Raw genomic sequence first — 14,081 nt, 5'->3', positions numbered from 1 at the left:
TATTTGTTCAGGCGTTCAGTCGTGTCCGACTCTTCGTGACCCCATGGACCAGAGCACGCCAGGCCTTCCTGTCCTCTGCTCCCTCCCGGAGTGTGCTCAAATTCATATTCGTTGCATCGGTGATGCTATCTAGTCATCTCATCCTCTGCCGTCCCCTTCTCCTTTTGCCTTCAATCTTTCCCAGCATCAGGGTCTTTTCCAGGGAGTTTTCTCTTCGCATTAGGTGGCCAAAATATTTCAGCTTCAGCTTCAGGATCTGTCCTTCCAATGAGCACTCAGGGTAGATTTCCTTGAGGATGGACTGATTGGACCTCCTTGCAGTCCAGGGGACTCTTAAGAGTCTTCTCCAGCACCGCAGTTCGAACGCATCAATTCTGCGATGGGGCCAGATGCCATGATCTTCGTTTTTTTAATGTTGAGTTTCAAACCAGCTTTTGCACTCTCCTCTTTCACCCTCAACAAGAGGCTCTTGAGATCCTCTTCGCTTTCTGCCATTAGGGTGGTATCGTCTGCATATCGGAGGTTGTTGATAATTCTCCCAGCAATCTTAATTCCGCCCCTTCATGGATCACTGCCTTGTTGTGGCGAAGGGGCTTGCGTAACTCAGTGAAGCCATAAGCTATGCCGTGCAGGGCCACCCAAGACGGACAGGTCATGGCGGAGAGTTCTGACAAAATGTGGTCCACTGGAGAAGGAAATGGCAACCCACTCCAGTATTCTTGCCAAGAAAACCCCATGGAACGTATCACAAGGCTAAAAGAGATGACGCCGGAAGATGAGCCCCTCAGGTCGGAAGGTGTCCAATATGCTACTGGGGAAGAGCAGAGGGTATTTCCAAGTAGCGCCAGAAAGACTGAAGCGGCTGGGCCAAACCCGAAAGGACACTCAGCTGTGGATGTGTCTGGCGGTGAAAAGAAAATCCGATGCTGTAAAGAACAATATTGTTTAGGAACCTGGAATGTCAGATCAATGAATCAAGGTAAGCTGGAGGTGGTCAAACATGAGATGGCAAGATTGAACATCGACATCTTGGGAGTCAGCGAACTCAAATGGACAGGCATGGGCGAATTTAATTCAGGTGACCATCATATCTACTATTGTGGGCAAGAATCCCTTAGAAGAAATGGAGTAGCACTCATAGTCAACAAAAGGGTGGGAAAAGCAGTACTGGGGTACAATCTTAAAAATGATAGAATGATCTCAGTACGAATCCAAGGCAAACCATTCAACATCACAGTAATTCAAGTCTATGCCCCAACCACTGAGGCCGAAGAAGCTGAGGTTGATCGGTTCTATGAAGACCTACAACACCTTCTAGAACTAAGACCAAAAAAAGATGTCCTCTTCATCATAGGGGATTGGAATGCTAAAGTAGGAAGTCAAGAAATCACCGGGATAACAGGCAGGCATGGCCTTGGTGTACAAAATGAAGCAGGACAAAAGCTAATAGAGTTTTGCCAAGAGAACATGCTGATCATAGCAAACACTCTTTTCCAACAGCACAAGAGGCGACTCTACACATGGACGTCACCAGATGGTCAATATCGAAATCAGATTGATTATGTCCTTTGCAGCCAAAGATGGAGAAGCTCCATACAGTCAGTAAAAACAAGACCTGGAGCTGACTGTGGCTCAGATCATGAGCTGCTTCTTGCAAAATTTCGGCTTAAATTGAAGAACGTAGGGAAAGCCACTAAACCTTTCAAGTATGACCTAAATCATATCCCTGATGAATATACAGTGGAGGTGAGGAATAGATTTCAGGGATTAGACCAGATAGACAGAGTGCCTGAGGAACTATGGACGGAGGTCCGTAACATTGTTCAGGAGGCAGCAACGAAATCCGTCCCAAAGAAAAAGAAATGCAAGAAAGCCAAGTGGCTGTCTGATGAGGCTTTACAAGTAGCTCACGAAAGAAGGGAAGCGAAAAGCAAGGGAGAAAGGGGAAGATATACCCAACTGAATGCAGAGTTCCAGAGAATAGCAAGGAGAGACAAGAAGGCCTTCTTAAATGAACAATGCAAAGAAATCGAGGAAAACAACAGAATGGGAAAGACTAGAGATCTCTTCAAGAAAATTGGAGATCTCAAGGGAACATTTTGTGCAAAGACGGGCATGATCAAGGACAAAGAAGGCAGGGACCTAACAGAAGCAGATGAGATTAAGAAGAGGTGGCAAGAATACACAGAAGAACTATACAGGAAAGATTTGAATGTCCCTGATAGCCACGATAGTGTGGTCACTGAACTTGAGCCGGACATCCTAGAGAGTGAAGTCAAGTGGGCCTTAGGAAGCATTAGTAACAACAAAGCTAGCGGAGATGACAGTATTCCAGCCGAGCTATTTAAAATCCTAAAAGATGATGCTGTTAAAGTGCTGCATTCAATATGCCAACAAATCTGGAACACTCAACAGTGGCCACAAGACTGGAAAAGGTCAGTTTACATTCCAATTCCAAAGAAGGGCAACGCCAAAGAGTGTTCAAACTACCGCACCATTGCGCTCATTTCACATGCCAGCAAGGTGATGCTCAAAATCCTACAAGCTAGGCTTCAGCAGTATGCGAACCGAGAACTACCGGAAGTACAAGCTGGGTTTAGAAGAGGCAGAGGAACTAGAGATCAAATCGCCAACATTCGCTGCATCATGGAGAAAGCAAGAGAATTCCAGAAAAACGTCTATTTCTGCTTCATTGACTACGCTAAAGCCTTTGATTGTGTGGATCACAACAAACTGTGGCAAATTCTGAAAGTGATGGGAGTACCAGACCACCTTACCTGTCTCCTGAGAAACCTGTACGAGGGTCAAGAAGCAACAGTAAGAACCAGACATGGAACAACCGATTGGTTCAAAATTGGGAAAGGAGTACGACAAGGCTGCATATTGTCACCCTGCTTATTTAACTTATATGCAGAGTACATCATGAGAAATGCCGGGTTGGATGAATCAGAGATCGGAATTAAGATTGCCGGGAGAATTATCAACAACCTCCGATATGCAGACGATACCACCCTAATGGCAGAAAGCAAAGAGGATCTCAAGAGCCTCTTGTTGAGGGTGAAAGAGGAGAGTGCAAAAGCTGGTTTGAAACTCAACATTAAAAAAACTAAGATCATGGCATCTGGCCCTATCACTTCCTGGCTTATAGAAGGGGAAGAAATGGAAGCAGTGACAGATTTTACTTTCTTGGGCTCCAAGATCACCGCAGACGGTGACTGTAGCCATGAAATTAAAAGACGCTTGCTCCTTGGGAGGAAAGCTATGGCAAACCTAGACAGCATAGTAAGAAGCAGAGACATCACCTTGCCGACAAAGGTCCGTCTAATCAAAGCTATGGTTTTCCCAGTAGTAATGTATGGCTGTGAGAGCTGGAGTATAAGGAAGGCTGAGCGCCGAAGAATTGATGCTTTCGAACTGTGGTGCTGGAGAAGACTCTTACGAGTCCCCTGGACTGCAAGGAGGTCAAATCAGTCCATCCTAAAGGGAATCAACCCTGACTGCTCTTTGGAAGGACAGATAATGAAGCTGAAGCTCCAATATTTTGGCCACCTAATGCGAAGAGAAAACTCCCTGGAAAAGACCCTGATGCTGGGAAAGACTGAAGGCAAAAGGAGAAGGGGACGGCAGAGGATGAGATGGCTAGATAGCATCACGGATGCAATGAATATGAACTTGAGCACGCTCCGGGAGAGAGCGCAGGACAGGAAGGCCTGGCGTGCTATGGTCCATGGGGTCACGAAGAGTCGGACACGACTGAACGACTGAACAACAACAACAAATCTTAATTCCGACCTCTGATTCATCCAACCCAGCATTTCTCATGATGTACTCTGCATATAAGTTAAATAAGCAGGGTGACAATATGCAGCCTTGTCGTACTCCTTTCCCAATTTTGAACCAATCGGTTGTTCCATGTCTGGTTCTTACTGTTGCTTCTTGACCCTCGTACAGGTTTCTCAGGAGACAGGTAAGGTGGTCTGGTACTCCCATCACTTTCAGAATTTGCCACAGTTTGTTGTGATCCACACAATCAAAGGCTTTAGCGTAGTCAATGAAGCAGAAATAGACGTTTTTCTGGAATTCTCTTGCTTTCTCCATGATCCAGCGAATGTTGGCGATTTGATCTCTAGTTCCTCTGCCTCTTCGAAACCCTGCTTGTACTTCCGGTAGTTCTCGGTTCACATACTGCTGAAGCCTAGCTTGTAGGATTTTGAGCATCACCTTGCTGCCATGTGATATGAGCACAATTGTACGGTAGTTTGAACACTCTTTGGCGTTGCCCTTCTTTGGAATTGGGATGTAAACTGACCTTTTCCAGTCTTGTGGTCACTGTGGAGTGTTCCAAATTTGTTGGCATATTGAGTGCAGCACTTTAACAGCATCGTCTTTTAGGATTTGAAATAGCTCAGCTGGAAGACTGTCATCTCTGCTAGCTTTGTTGTTAGTAATGCTTCCTAAGGCCCACTTGACTTCACTCTCGAGGATGTCCGGCTCAAGTTCAGTGACCGCACTATCATAGCTATCAGGGACATTAAGATCTTTCCTGTATAGTTCTTCTGTGTATTCTTGCCACCTCTTCTTAATCTCATCTGCTTCTGTTAGGTCCCTGCCTTCTTTGTCCTTTATCATGCCTGTCTTTGCACAAAACGTTCCCTTGAGATCTCTGATTTTCTTGAAGAGATCTCTAGTCTTTCCCATTCTGTTGTTTTCCTCGATTTCTTTGCATTGTTCATTTAAGAAGGCCTTCTTGTCTCTCCTTGCTATTCTCTGGAACTCTGCATTCAGTTGGATAGATCTTCCCCTTTCTCCCTTGCTTTTCGCTTCCCTTCTTTCCTCAGCTACGTATGTATGTATGTATGTATGTGAGTGTGTGTGTGTGTGTGTGTGTATATATATATATATACACACACACACACACACACACACACCACCTTTCTGCCAAAGGACAAATGGGGGACAGGTCTTGTTGGTGGCCCAGCAGCTGAAAATATGACTTCCACTTGTTTTACAGCTGAAAGAGAACCTGTGGAACTCCTTGCCGCATGATTTGGGATGGCAACTTGTGTGAATGGCCTTTTCCTTACAGCAATATTAGCTGAGTGTCTGCTGGGAGTTCACTTGAATTTCTCTTCCTTTATTGGACGGGCAGCCCTTCGAGGCATTGTGCAGGGCAGAGCTTGGCTGCAAGGGTGACACTGACCCCACTGGCCTGTGTTCTTCCCTCTTGCAGCGTCTACTGGGACTATGCCATGACCATCCGCCTGGAGGAGATTGTCTACCTGCACTGCCACCAGCAGGGTAAGAGGGCAGCTGGGCCGCGCGTTGGCTGCCTTGTGTTCTGGTGAGCTGCACCTGCCTCCCCCTGCCTCCAGGCATATCCACCTAGCTCACGGCCCTTCCCCTAAAAACAAAGTAAGGTTCCAGTCCTCGATGTTCTGAACAAAGGGCTGCTTTAAATAGCCTCTTAGGAAGCTGCCTTATACCAAGTCAGACCATCGGTTCATCTAGCCCAGAATTGTCTGCACAGACTGGCAGCGTCTCTCCAGGGTCTCAGGCAGGGGCCTTCCTCAGACCCACCAGGAGATACTTACCTGGCTCAAGCGTTGCACCCCCTCCTCCTCCATGGCATTGCTAGGGGTCTTGGGGTGTGCCTCTTTGGTTGAGCCACTTTGTGGGCAGGGGGGCAGCAAAATGCTTTAGGCCAGTCCAGGTCCCCAGGGGAGTTCTTTTGGCCTCAACCTGCTTCTCACCTCTGCTCTCCTTCTGTGTCTCCTCTCTCCACATTCTCCTCCCTCTTGCCAATAGTAGACAGCGGGGGCACGGTTGTCCTGGTGAGCCAAGACGGCATCCAGCGCCCTCCACTGCGCTTCCCCAAAGGAGGTCATCTCCTGCAGTTCCTCTCCTGCCTAGAGAATGGGCTCCTGCCCCATGGCCAGCTGGACCCACCGCTCTGGTCACAGAGGGGGAAGGTAAGGATGTTCAGAGCATGGAAATGGTGAGTTTCTGCGCCAGAAGGGGGCAGGCAGAAGGACAGCTTTTTTATGAATCTGCTCCTCTGCGTCTTATCCGACCAGTGCTTGAGAGATCCAGGCTTTTGTTTTTTGCACTGCCTGAGTGCGTGATGGGGACGGGGCTGTAGCTCAGCAGTAGAACCCCTGCTCAGCATGCAGAAGGTCCAAGGTTCAATCCCTGGCAACTCCAGGAAAAATTGCTGCCTCAGACCCTGGAGAGATGCTGCCAGTCAGCATCAGCAATACATGGACCGAGCGTCTGACTCGGCATACGGCAGCTTCCCATATTCTTATTCAAATTAGCACTTTATTCAGAACAATGAGGACTGGAATCTTTATTTTTAGGTGAAGGGCCATACTGGTTGGGAGTGATGATTGTTGGGTACGATGCATCTCGGAGGCACTAGGTTGGGGAAGGCTGCCTTAACCAGTCTAATCCCACCCATAATATTTTTTTACAATTCTGTTGGAATCAGCCCTTTTAATGAATAATAATTTTAAAAGATTGGATTAAAGAGTTTTAAGTCTTGAAAACCAATTGTGATAAGGAAAGCTATTTCATAGCTGCCATACTGAGGGGAGGCAGCTGCAATTAGACAAACCTTTCAGCGGAAATGTGATTTCTGCCCTGGTGGGTGCTTTGAGCCCATGGCTGTTATGTCGGAGATCTCTACTTTCTTGTTGTTTGGCTTCCTAAAGGGGAAGGTCTTCCCAAAGCTGAAGAAGAGAAGCCCCCAAGGGTCCTCAGAGTCTGCGTCAGACAAGGAAGATGATGAGGCGACGGACTACGTGTTCAGGATCCTCTATCCTGGCATGCAGTCGGAGTTTGGTGAGTTTGCTTGCTCAGTAGGAACTGGGGAAACCAGTTGGCTCTCACGTGAGACTTAATGTCTTACCTTGGGCTAACCTTTTATTTTACTGTGTGTTATAAAAAGGTATGAGTATAATATCGTATATCATATTTATTATACCATAGCGCACCCCTCCCAAATCAATACATACAACAAACAAAGCAAGTTATTGCCCAAATATTTAACACCTTGAGTTAATTTCAAAGCTACAGAAATGGGTTCACCAGATCCTTCCACAACCTGCAGATCCTCTTCTAGTGCTCAGGGATCTGCATAATCCAGATGGAACACAGGGACTTGGCTTGCATGTAACAATGCCACCAAACACTATAGGTTACAGGAAACCTATAGTGCATATATGAAATAATGAAATGAAATGGAATAAATGAAATAAATAAATAAATAAATAAATACGCGCAGGTGTGTTAACTATACAAACAATTCTCATATACAATTTGAAGCAAGGTTTTAATAAAATATTACAAACAAAGCTAAAATGATCTATAAACAGACCTTGTTTATAAACAAACCTTATTTGTAATATTTTATTAAAACCTTGCTTTGAATTGTATATGAGAATTGTTTGTATAGTTAACACACCTGCATATATATATATATATATATATATATATATAGTTTCCTATAAGCTATATTGTTTGGTGGCCTTTTTGTATGGTTAAGGATATCACCTTTTCTGTGAGCATTTTTGTTTTTGCTTGCATGTAATAATGACCTACAATCTTTTTTTAAATTGTGGGTTGTCATGCGTAAGGCAGCGTGCTGGTGCATTCTTCCCAATCGCTCTCACTGCAAGCAGGAGCAGCTGAACAACCCAGGAATGCTCCATTCCTGGGTTGATTGCTGTGACATTTGAACCAGGAATGCCGGCTTGTCTCTCCCCTGACAAGCCAGAGAAAGGGCCCATGGTTCTTGAGTAATTTCTCTGGCTTGTCAAGGAAGAGACAAGCCAGAGTTCCTGGTCAGCACATAATGCTAACCAAGCCATGGATGGAAGGTCCATGGGTTGTTTAGCCACTTTCTCTTGTAGTGGGGGTGAGCGGACAGCATGCATCAGTTTGCATGTACCACTTTGCAGCAATCCACAATTTAAAAAAAAAAAGTGGGCTTTAATTACATGCAAACTGGCCCATTAAAATTTGGCACCAAGAAACGCCAAATTCTACAGCATACAAGGTTGGGGAAGGTAGACATAGAGATAGCAGAAGCATCAGGAGGGAAACACATTTTCCCAAAGTGTTGATGACAAAAACACAGTGGATTTGACACAGATACATACACACAAAGAGAAGGAAAGGCCATCGATCAGTGGGCAAACACCTGTGTTGTACACACCAGGTCCTGCATTCCTACCTGGGAAAGACTTTTTTCTGTGCGAGGCCATGGAGAGTTGCTGCTGCCAGTCAGAGGAGGCTGGATGGACAAATAATCTGACCTGGTAGAAGGCCTCTTCCTGCTTGATGCTGGGTGTGAGGAGAACAGAGTGTTACATACATAATTGCTGGCGAGAGAAATGATAGGGGAACTTTGATCTCAGCAGAGCTTCCAAGTGTTTTGTTCGTTCAGTGCTCAGCACCAGTGTTCAGCATCACCAGTGTACGCAGCAATTACAGAGTAACACAAGAAAAACCAAAAAGAAAGAAGACCTCTGCCCCCAGGAGCTTACAAGCTAAATGAGGGCAAGGAAGGGAGAGGTGACAGCAGCAAAGGTTAAAGACAAACAATTTGTTGATTGTTTCCTCTAATTCTAAATTGTATTACTGAGCATTTCCCTTTGGTTACATCCTACATTTCACGTTTGGAACCATTGATGCAAGCCTAGTTTGGTTTCCATCGCTACCCCTTAACATGTTACAGCAAAGAAGGAATGTTTGGTTGCTGATAAACTTCTGAATCTCCTTTGAGTGTTTCCTTTTGCAAGAGTTCCCTTAGGCAGCTGCATGGAATGCCTTTTTGCCTCTTCACATTTTGCCTTTTTCTTTTCTGCCTCTTTAGTTGTTGTTAATGGCCCATCTTGTCTTCCCCCCACTTCTGCCACTGCCGGGGAAGAGAAGGCTTGGATGACCCGGACCACAGGCAAAGTCGTGGTGATGCCCAAGCAGCCTCTGAGTCTTCCTGAGGCGACCCTTGCCCTCCTTGCCACGTTGGGGTTCAGGCGGCACCTCCGTAATGTTGCTGTTGGCGCTTTGAGGGTGTTTTGCTTTGGCTTGGCAGCTTGGCTTATGTGTTGGCATTTGTGAATTCAGGCCAGGCAAAGAACTGGGAGTCCCTCCCCCTTTCCACTGAATTAGTCACAGTCAGTCCCCTGGGCTGCTTTCCAGGCACAAAACTGGGAGGGCAGCTTGGGAAGGAAGGAAGGAAGGAATCGCCCTTCTTCCTAATAGTATCGCCATTACAGCTGTTGCTCGATTAAAGAAGTATTAGTCAATTGATCGTATGAGTCCTTAATTGGTTAACTGATTAAGTCTGCATATGAATAGAACAATTCTGAAGTGAAAAGCATCCCTGTTGGATGTGTGGCATGGCAGGGCTGTCTCCAAAGAGGCAGTCCCCCCGGGGTGGGGGGAGAAGAGTGGGAAGGCCCCTTCTCAGACAGTGCCTGCTGCCGACAGATTGATAAATACTTGGATTAAAAAGAATTAACACTTGAAAACAAAACAGCCCTGAAACGCTGTTGCCCAGCTTGTCAGGATTCGTTTTGCCCCCACTTAACTTAAAAACGCGGAACATACACAGACAAGAGGCTTCAGTCTACAGCTTTTAATCCATTACTTCACAGGATCATACAGATGCAAATTCTCAGTGACTCTCAGTCTACAAGGAAATGCCTTCAGGGGGTTCAAAAGCTGGTTATGAAAGTTGCCCGCCATTTGAAAAGGAAGGCGGTCTCACTAACCTAACTTAAGGGGATGGGAGGTCTCTCTCTCTCGTGAGGCTCCAAGTGCAGCTTTTCACACAAGGCCAATCGGGTAGACTGTCTAAGTTCCGCCCGGGCCCCCTCTCTTTGCTCTGTGCCTGCGCCTGGCGTCTATTAATTCAGAGTCCCCAAACCCCGCCTCCCCCTGTTTGCTGTCTCTCAGCGGGGGGTGGGGGGTGAAGAGGGACCCTCATCCTCCGCCAGCTGGACCTTTGAAACCTGAGGAGCCTGCCTAGCCATGTCTGGACTAGCCTGGGAAAATACCTCCCCCATGTCTGGCGGTTCTCCTTCAGAATCTGAACTACTATCCCACTCCCTGCGCTCAGCAACACACTCTGACACAGCTAATCAGGGGTGCCTTTCTAATCATTTAATCTAATTGGTTTAGTAGTGACAAAATCATAGAGCGGGAAGCAGTGCAGGCGGGCAGCTCCAATGTCAGTGGGGTGGTGGATCCAGTCAGAACCAGTCAGAACTTTAAAGGAGCTATCCAAGGTGCAGCGCTCCTTGGACAGGTCCTTTAGAGTTCTGACTGAAACCCAGAGCGGATTCACCATCCCACTGACATCAGAGCCACCAGCCTCCACTGGTGGAAAGGGACCTTGGGGATAATCTAGTCCAACCAACCCCCTGCTCATTGCAGGCTCTGCCATGCAGGATACAGCCACAGCATCCCTGACAAGTGGCCCTCCAGCCTCTGCTCAGAGACGTCCAGCGAGGAAGATCCCGCCACCTCCTGAGGCACAGTCTGTTCCACCGCTGAACAACTCTCACCATTAGGAAATTTCTTCCCATGTTTAGCCGAAATCTGCTTCCCTGCAATTCCCACCCATTGGTTCTAGTCCTGCCCTCTGGAGCAACAGAGAGCAAGCCTGTTCCATCTTCTGCCTTTCAGATATTTAAAGACGGCTGTCATGGCTCCCCTGAGGCTTCTGTTCTCCAGGCAATTCTGATTATTGCTCATTTCTTATTTGCAGCCCATGAAAAAATGGACAGGGAAAGGAAGTAATTGGGCTCAAAGGAGGCGCATCCTTTGAACAGCAGTGGGACAGCCCCCTTTGCTAGTTCATGGATCCCGTGGGGAAGGGATTGGGCTTGGAGGGTGCTTGTCTGAGGCTGATCACTCCCCCTTTAGAAGTGGGGCTGAAGGGGGCCAAGGGGCGGGATGCCCCTTCAGCTAGCAGCTCACGAGGAGAAGCCACAGCCTGACTGACTTCCCCCAACTTCAGTATGAGGATAATTTATGTGATCTGTGAATTTTGTATCCTGACTTCTCACCAAATGGTGCTCACAGTAAAATACAAAGCAACAATCAAAGCATAAAAACAGGTAGGTAAAACATCAATAAAAATAATAAAAATGACAGCTAGTTGAACACATTTCTACATTTACACTGGCCATAGCATTACTATGATTACCCAACCTCAACGGGCTTTTGTAAGGGTTAGCGAGATAAGATATGTGAAGCCTTGCACGCTTCCCTTGTGCACTTTAAATGCTTGATTGTGTGTTGTTAATAATATACGGGATGTTACTTGGGAAGGACACTATAATTTTTGTTTCTCCTGCAGAGCAACTGTCTTCTTGGCACCTTCATTTTTAAACAACCGTCCGGCTTTTAACTAATCTGGTCAGCTAAATAACAGAACCGTTTGGCCGCCCTTGGACTTAGCAAATGCCATCATATGCGAAGCTGCCTTCCCTGCACAGTTACCTTCCTGCTGTGATTTGAATCAAGCGGTCTTTTCCTTCCTCCTGCCATTCGTGTTCCCCTTCTTCCTCCTCCACTTTGTTCAGGGAGCAAAATGTGGGTTCCGTCCTCCCATACTCTGCCAGGGACGGGCTCCCTCTTGTCTGTCCCTCCAGAACAATCTGTCCCAGTGATGCGCTTTCTGTCCTGTCGAAGCGTTGGGCTTCATTTTTGCAACTCGCTCACTTGGGCTGTGATGTTCCTGGGGTGTGATTCATGACACTATAGTTTTCAATGATTTTGGTGCAGCAGAGTCATTCCAAGATGACTTTGAACCTGGTTGTATGATTGCCACTACACCCTGAGTCAGCATGTCCTTGCAGGACTCCTGGAAACAGGCGCTGGAGGGATGTGAAACTGCTGTTGGGAGGCATGTTGGAACAGTTGTTGTGTGATGAAATCACTCCAGGATCGTTTCACTTTCTCTGAAATTAATTGAATGTTAGCCCCCTCTTTGCCCATCTTGAGCGCTCAGCTAGTTCCCCAAAGAGCTTACCATGAGACATGGACACCTGGGCATTAGTTATGTCATATATCATATATTATTTATTTTTTATTTATTAAAGAGTGTTTATACCACTTCTCACCAAAGATTCCACCATGGAAACTTGTAAATCTTTACAAGGTTTTAAAAATACGAAATACAATATACAGTTGCAACAAATCAATAAAACAGTAAATGCAGCAGGAAAACCAAGTTTTATTTCTTATTTTTGTAACATTATCTCTAGACTGCCTTTCAGGGCACGCGCCCTCAGAAAACCCACAACACTTAATACTTAAAAGCCCTGGGAGAATAAAAAAGCTCTTTGCTCAGAACCGAAAAGATAGCAGCGGGGGCACCACTGAACTTTGGGGAGCATCCTCTGAATTTAGTCCAACTCTAGATTTGTCTACCCATTCCAGGGGGCGAAAGCAGTAGCTGAAGTGAACTGAAAGACTTGGCCAGCTCCAAGGGATTGCACCAGTGTTTTCCTAGGGTCCAGAGACGAGCAAACACCCCACCAAGTCCCACGTTCCAAGTTTGCAGGGAGCACTTCAGAGAACTGGAGGCAGGGAGAGAGGATTCTCAGTTTGCGTGTCAAAACTCCAGGTTACACAAACCCAGGAAGGAGCCTTTCTAGAGGGCTCCAGCCTTCTCGGAGCTGGCATCCTCAGCCTCCTCTACCAATATGGTGATGGCCGCTACCTTGAGAGCACCCTTGCTTACGTTAACAAGCCCTCAATTGATGGATGCTTCTCTTCCCTTCCTTTACCCCAAAAAAGCCTTGCTGTGGGATGAGGTGATGATCATTTGATTGATTTGATTGAGCAACACTCAATGTATGTTTGATCTTCCCAATTGGGCTTTTTTCCTCCTCCTCCCTCTGCTCCTGGAATAAGCTGCTTCTTTCTCATGATGCTGACTTCAACAAGAGTGTGTACTCCTTTTCTTGCCTTCCCAGCCCCCCAAGACCTGATAGATGCCCCAGGGAGCACCCTTCCTTCCATGTGGCAACCGAGCACGCGCAAATCTTCCTGCTCCTCTTGCTCCCAGGGCGGCTCCACGGAGAGTGCCCCTTCCAATGGCTGCAACCATGAAAGGTGAGGAAGGGACGCTTTGGGACAGGCCTGGACTCTGCTGGGGAACACGTGTGGGTGTGCGAAGGCAAAGGGGGCTAAACCGATCGCCCAGTGCAAGACTTGACCAAAGGCCATGGTACCTTCACCCCTCCCAGCTAAAAATAATAATAATCCAACTTCTTACATTTTTCTTCATACATAAGAGGCTGGCACAAGACAATAGGCTGGTGGGGTTTTGTTTTTCTTTTTAAGATGGCAGTTTAAAAGAGGGATTGCTAATAGATGTGAGTACATTTCATCCCTCTGGTTGAACAGGTTCAGCAGGGTTTTGGCTTGCTTCAAAAACTTGCAAAACTTGTTCAACCAGAAATGATCACCCAGAGGCAAAAGGAATGGGGGTATGCTATGGGAAATTACACTTCTTTCAAACCACTTCTAGTTCTTTTAAAAAACAAAACAGCAACAATTGTCTGCAGCTTTAGTTGCTCTTTTCAGTACCTCCTCCAGGCGGGATGTCCTGTCTTGGGAAATAGGTAAAAAATGGGAGGTTTCCTTGCCAAATCTGGTTGTCTCCTTTCTTTCTCTCTACAGAGCTCCACTGAAGCTACTGTGTGATAACATGAAGTACCAGATCCTCTCCCGAGCATTCTATGGCTGTGAGTCTTGCTTGTTCCCCTGCACCTTAAAGATCACACTAGGTGTTTCATGATGGGAGATGCATCTAGCAACCTGCTTAACTTTTTCCCCATCTGCTGGCTTCTATTAGAAGTGTAGCCCATCTGTTGCTTTTACTCCTGCTCTGCCGTGGGTGAAAAAGCATCCGGGGATGCAATTTTGGGTGTAAAAATGGCCAGAGGGGAAAGGCTTAAGCAGACCCATTCATGTCCTCACCCCTGCCTCTGCTCCACACCTCTGCTGAAACTGGCCACCTCCAATGGTTGCTTTTCATTTTAAAAAAATGTTGGGAGCAT

The 14,081-nt window shown here is 46.6% G+C and overlaps 1 protein-coding gene across 4 annotated transcripts in view; it reads left to right on the top strand.

Moving 5' to 3' along the window:
• The window catches only part of SGSM1 (small G protein signaling modulator 1), a 59,771-nt gene that overhangs the window by 31,555 nt on the left and 14,135 nt on the right, over positions 1 to 14,081 (top strand). For 2 of the 4 annotated variants that reach the window (XM_084819681.1, XM_084819680.1), the window contains exons 9-14: positions 5,231 to 5,298; positions 5,806 to 5,969; positions 6,711 to 6,840; positions 8,876 to 9,046; positions 12,993 to 13,131; positions 13,702 to 13,766. In XM_084819681.1, coding sequence (XP_084675807.1) covers positions 5,231 to 5,298; positions 5,806 to 5,969; positions 6,711 to 6,840; positions 8,876 to 9,046; positions 12,993 to 13,131; positions 13,702 to 13,766 — 737 coding nt within the window. The remainder of the gene's footprint in view (positions 1 to 5,230; positions 5,299 to 5,805; positions 5,970 to 6,710; positions 6,841 to 8,875; positions 9,047 to 12,992; positions 13,132 to 13,701; positions 13,767 to 14,081) is intronic. The other 2 variants (XM_084819678.1, XM_084819679.1) reach the window with 2 other exon arrangements.

The sequence above is a fragment of the Heloderma suspectum genome, chromosome 13, assembly GCF_057233095.1.
Source record: "Heloderma suspectum isolate Gila_16-S chromosome 13, 16-S_ref, whole genome shotgun sequence".
Lineage (NCBI taxonomy): Eukaryota > Metazoa > Chordata > Lepidosauria > Squamata > Helodermatidae > Heloderma > Heloderma suspectum.
The sequence above is the reverse complement of the archived record's forward strand: the minus strand, read 5'-3'. Positions and strand labels throughout refer to the sequence as shown.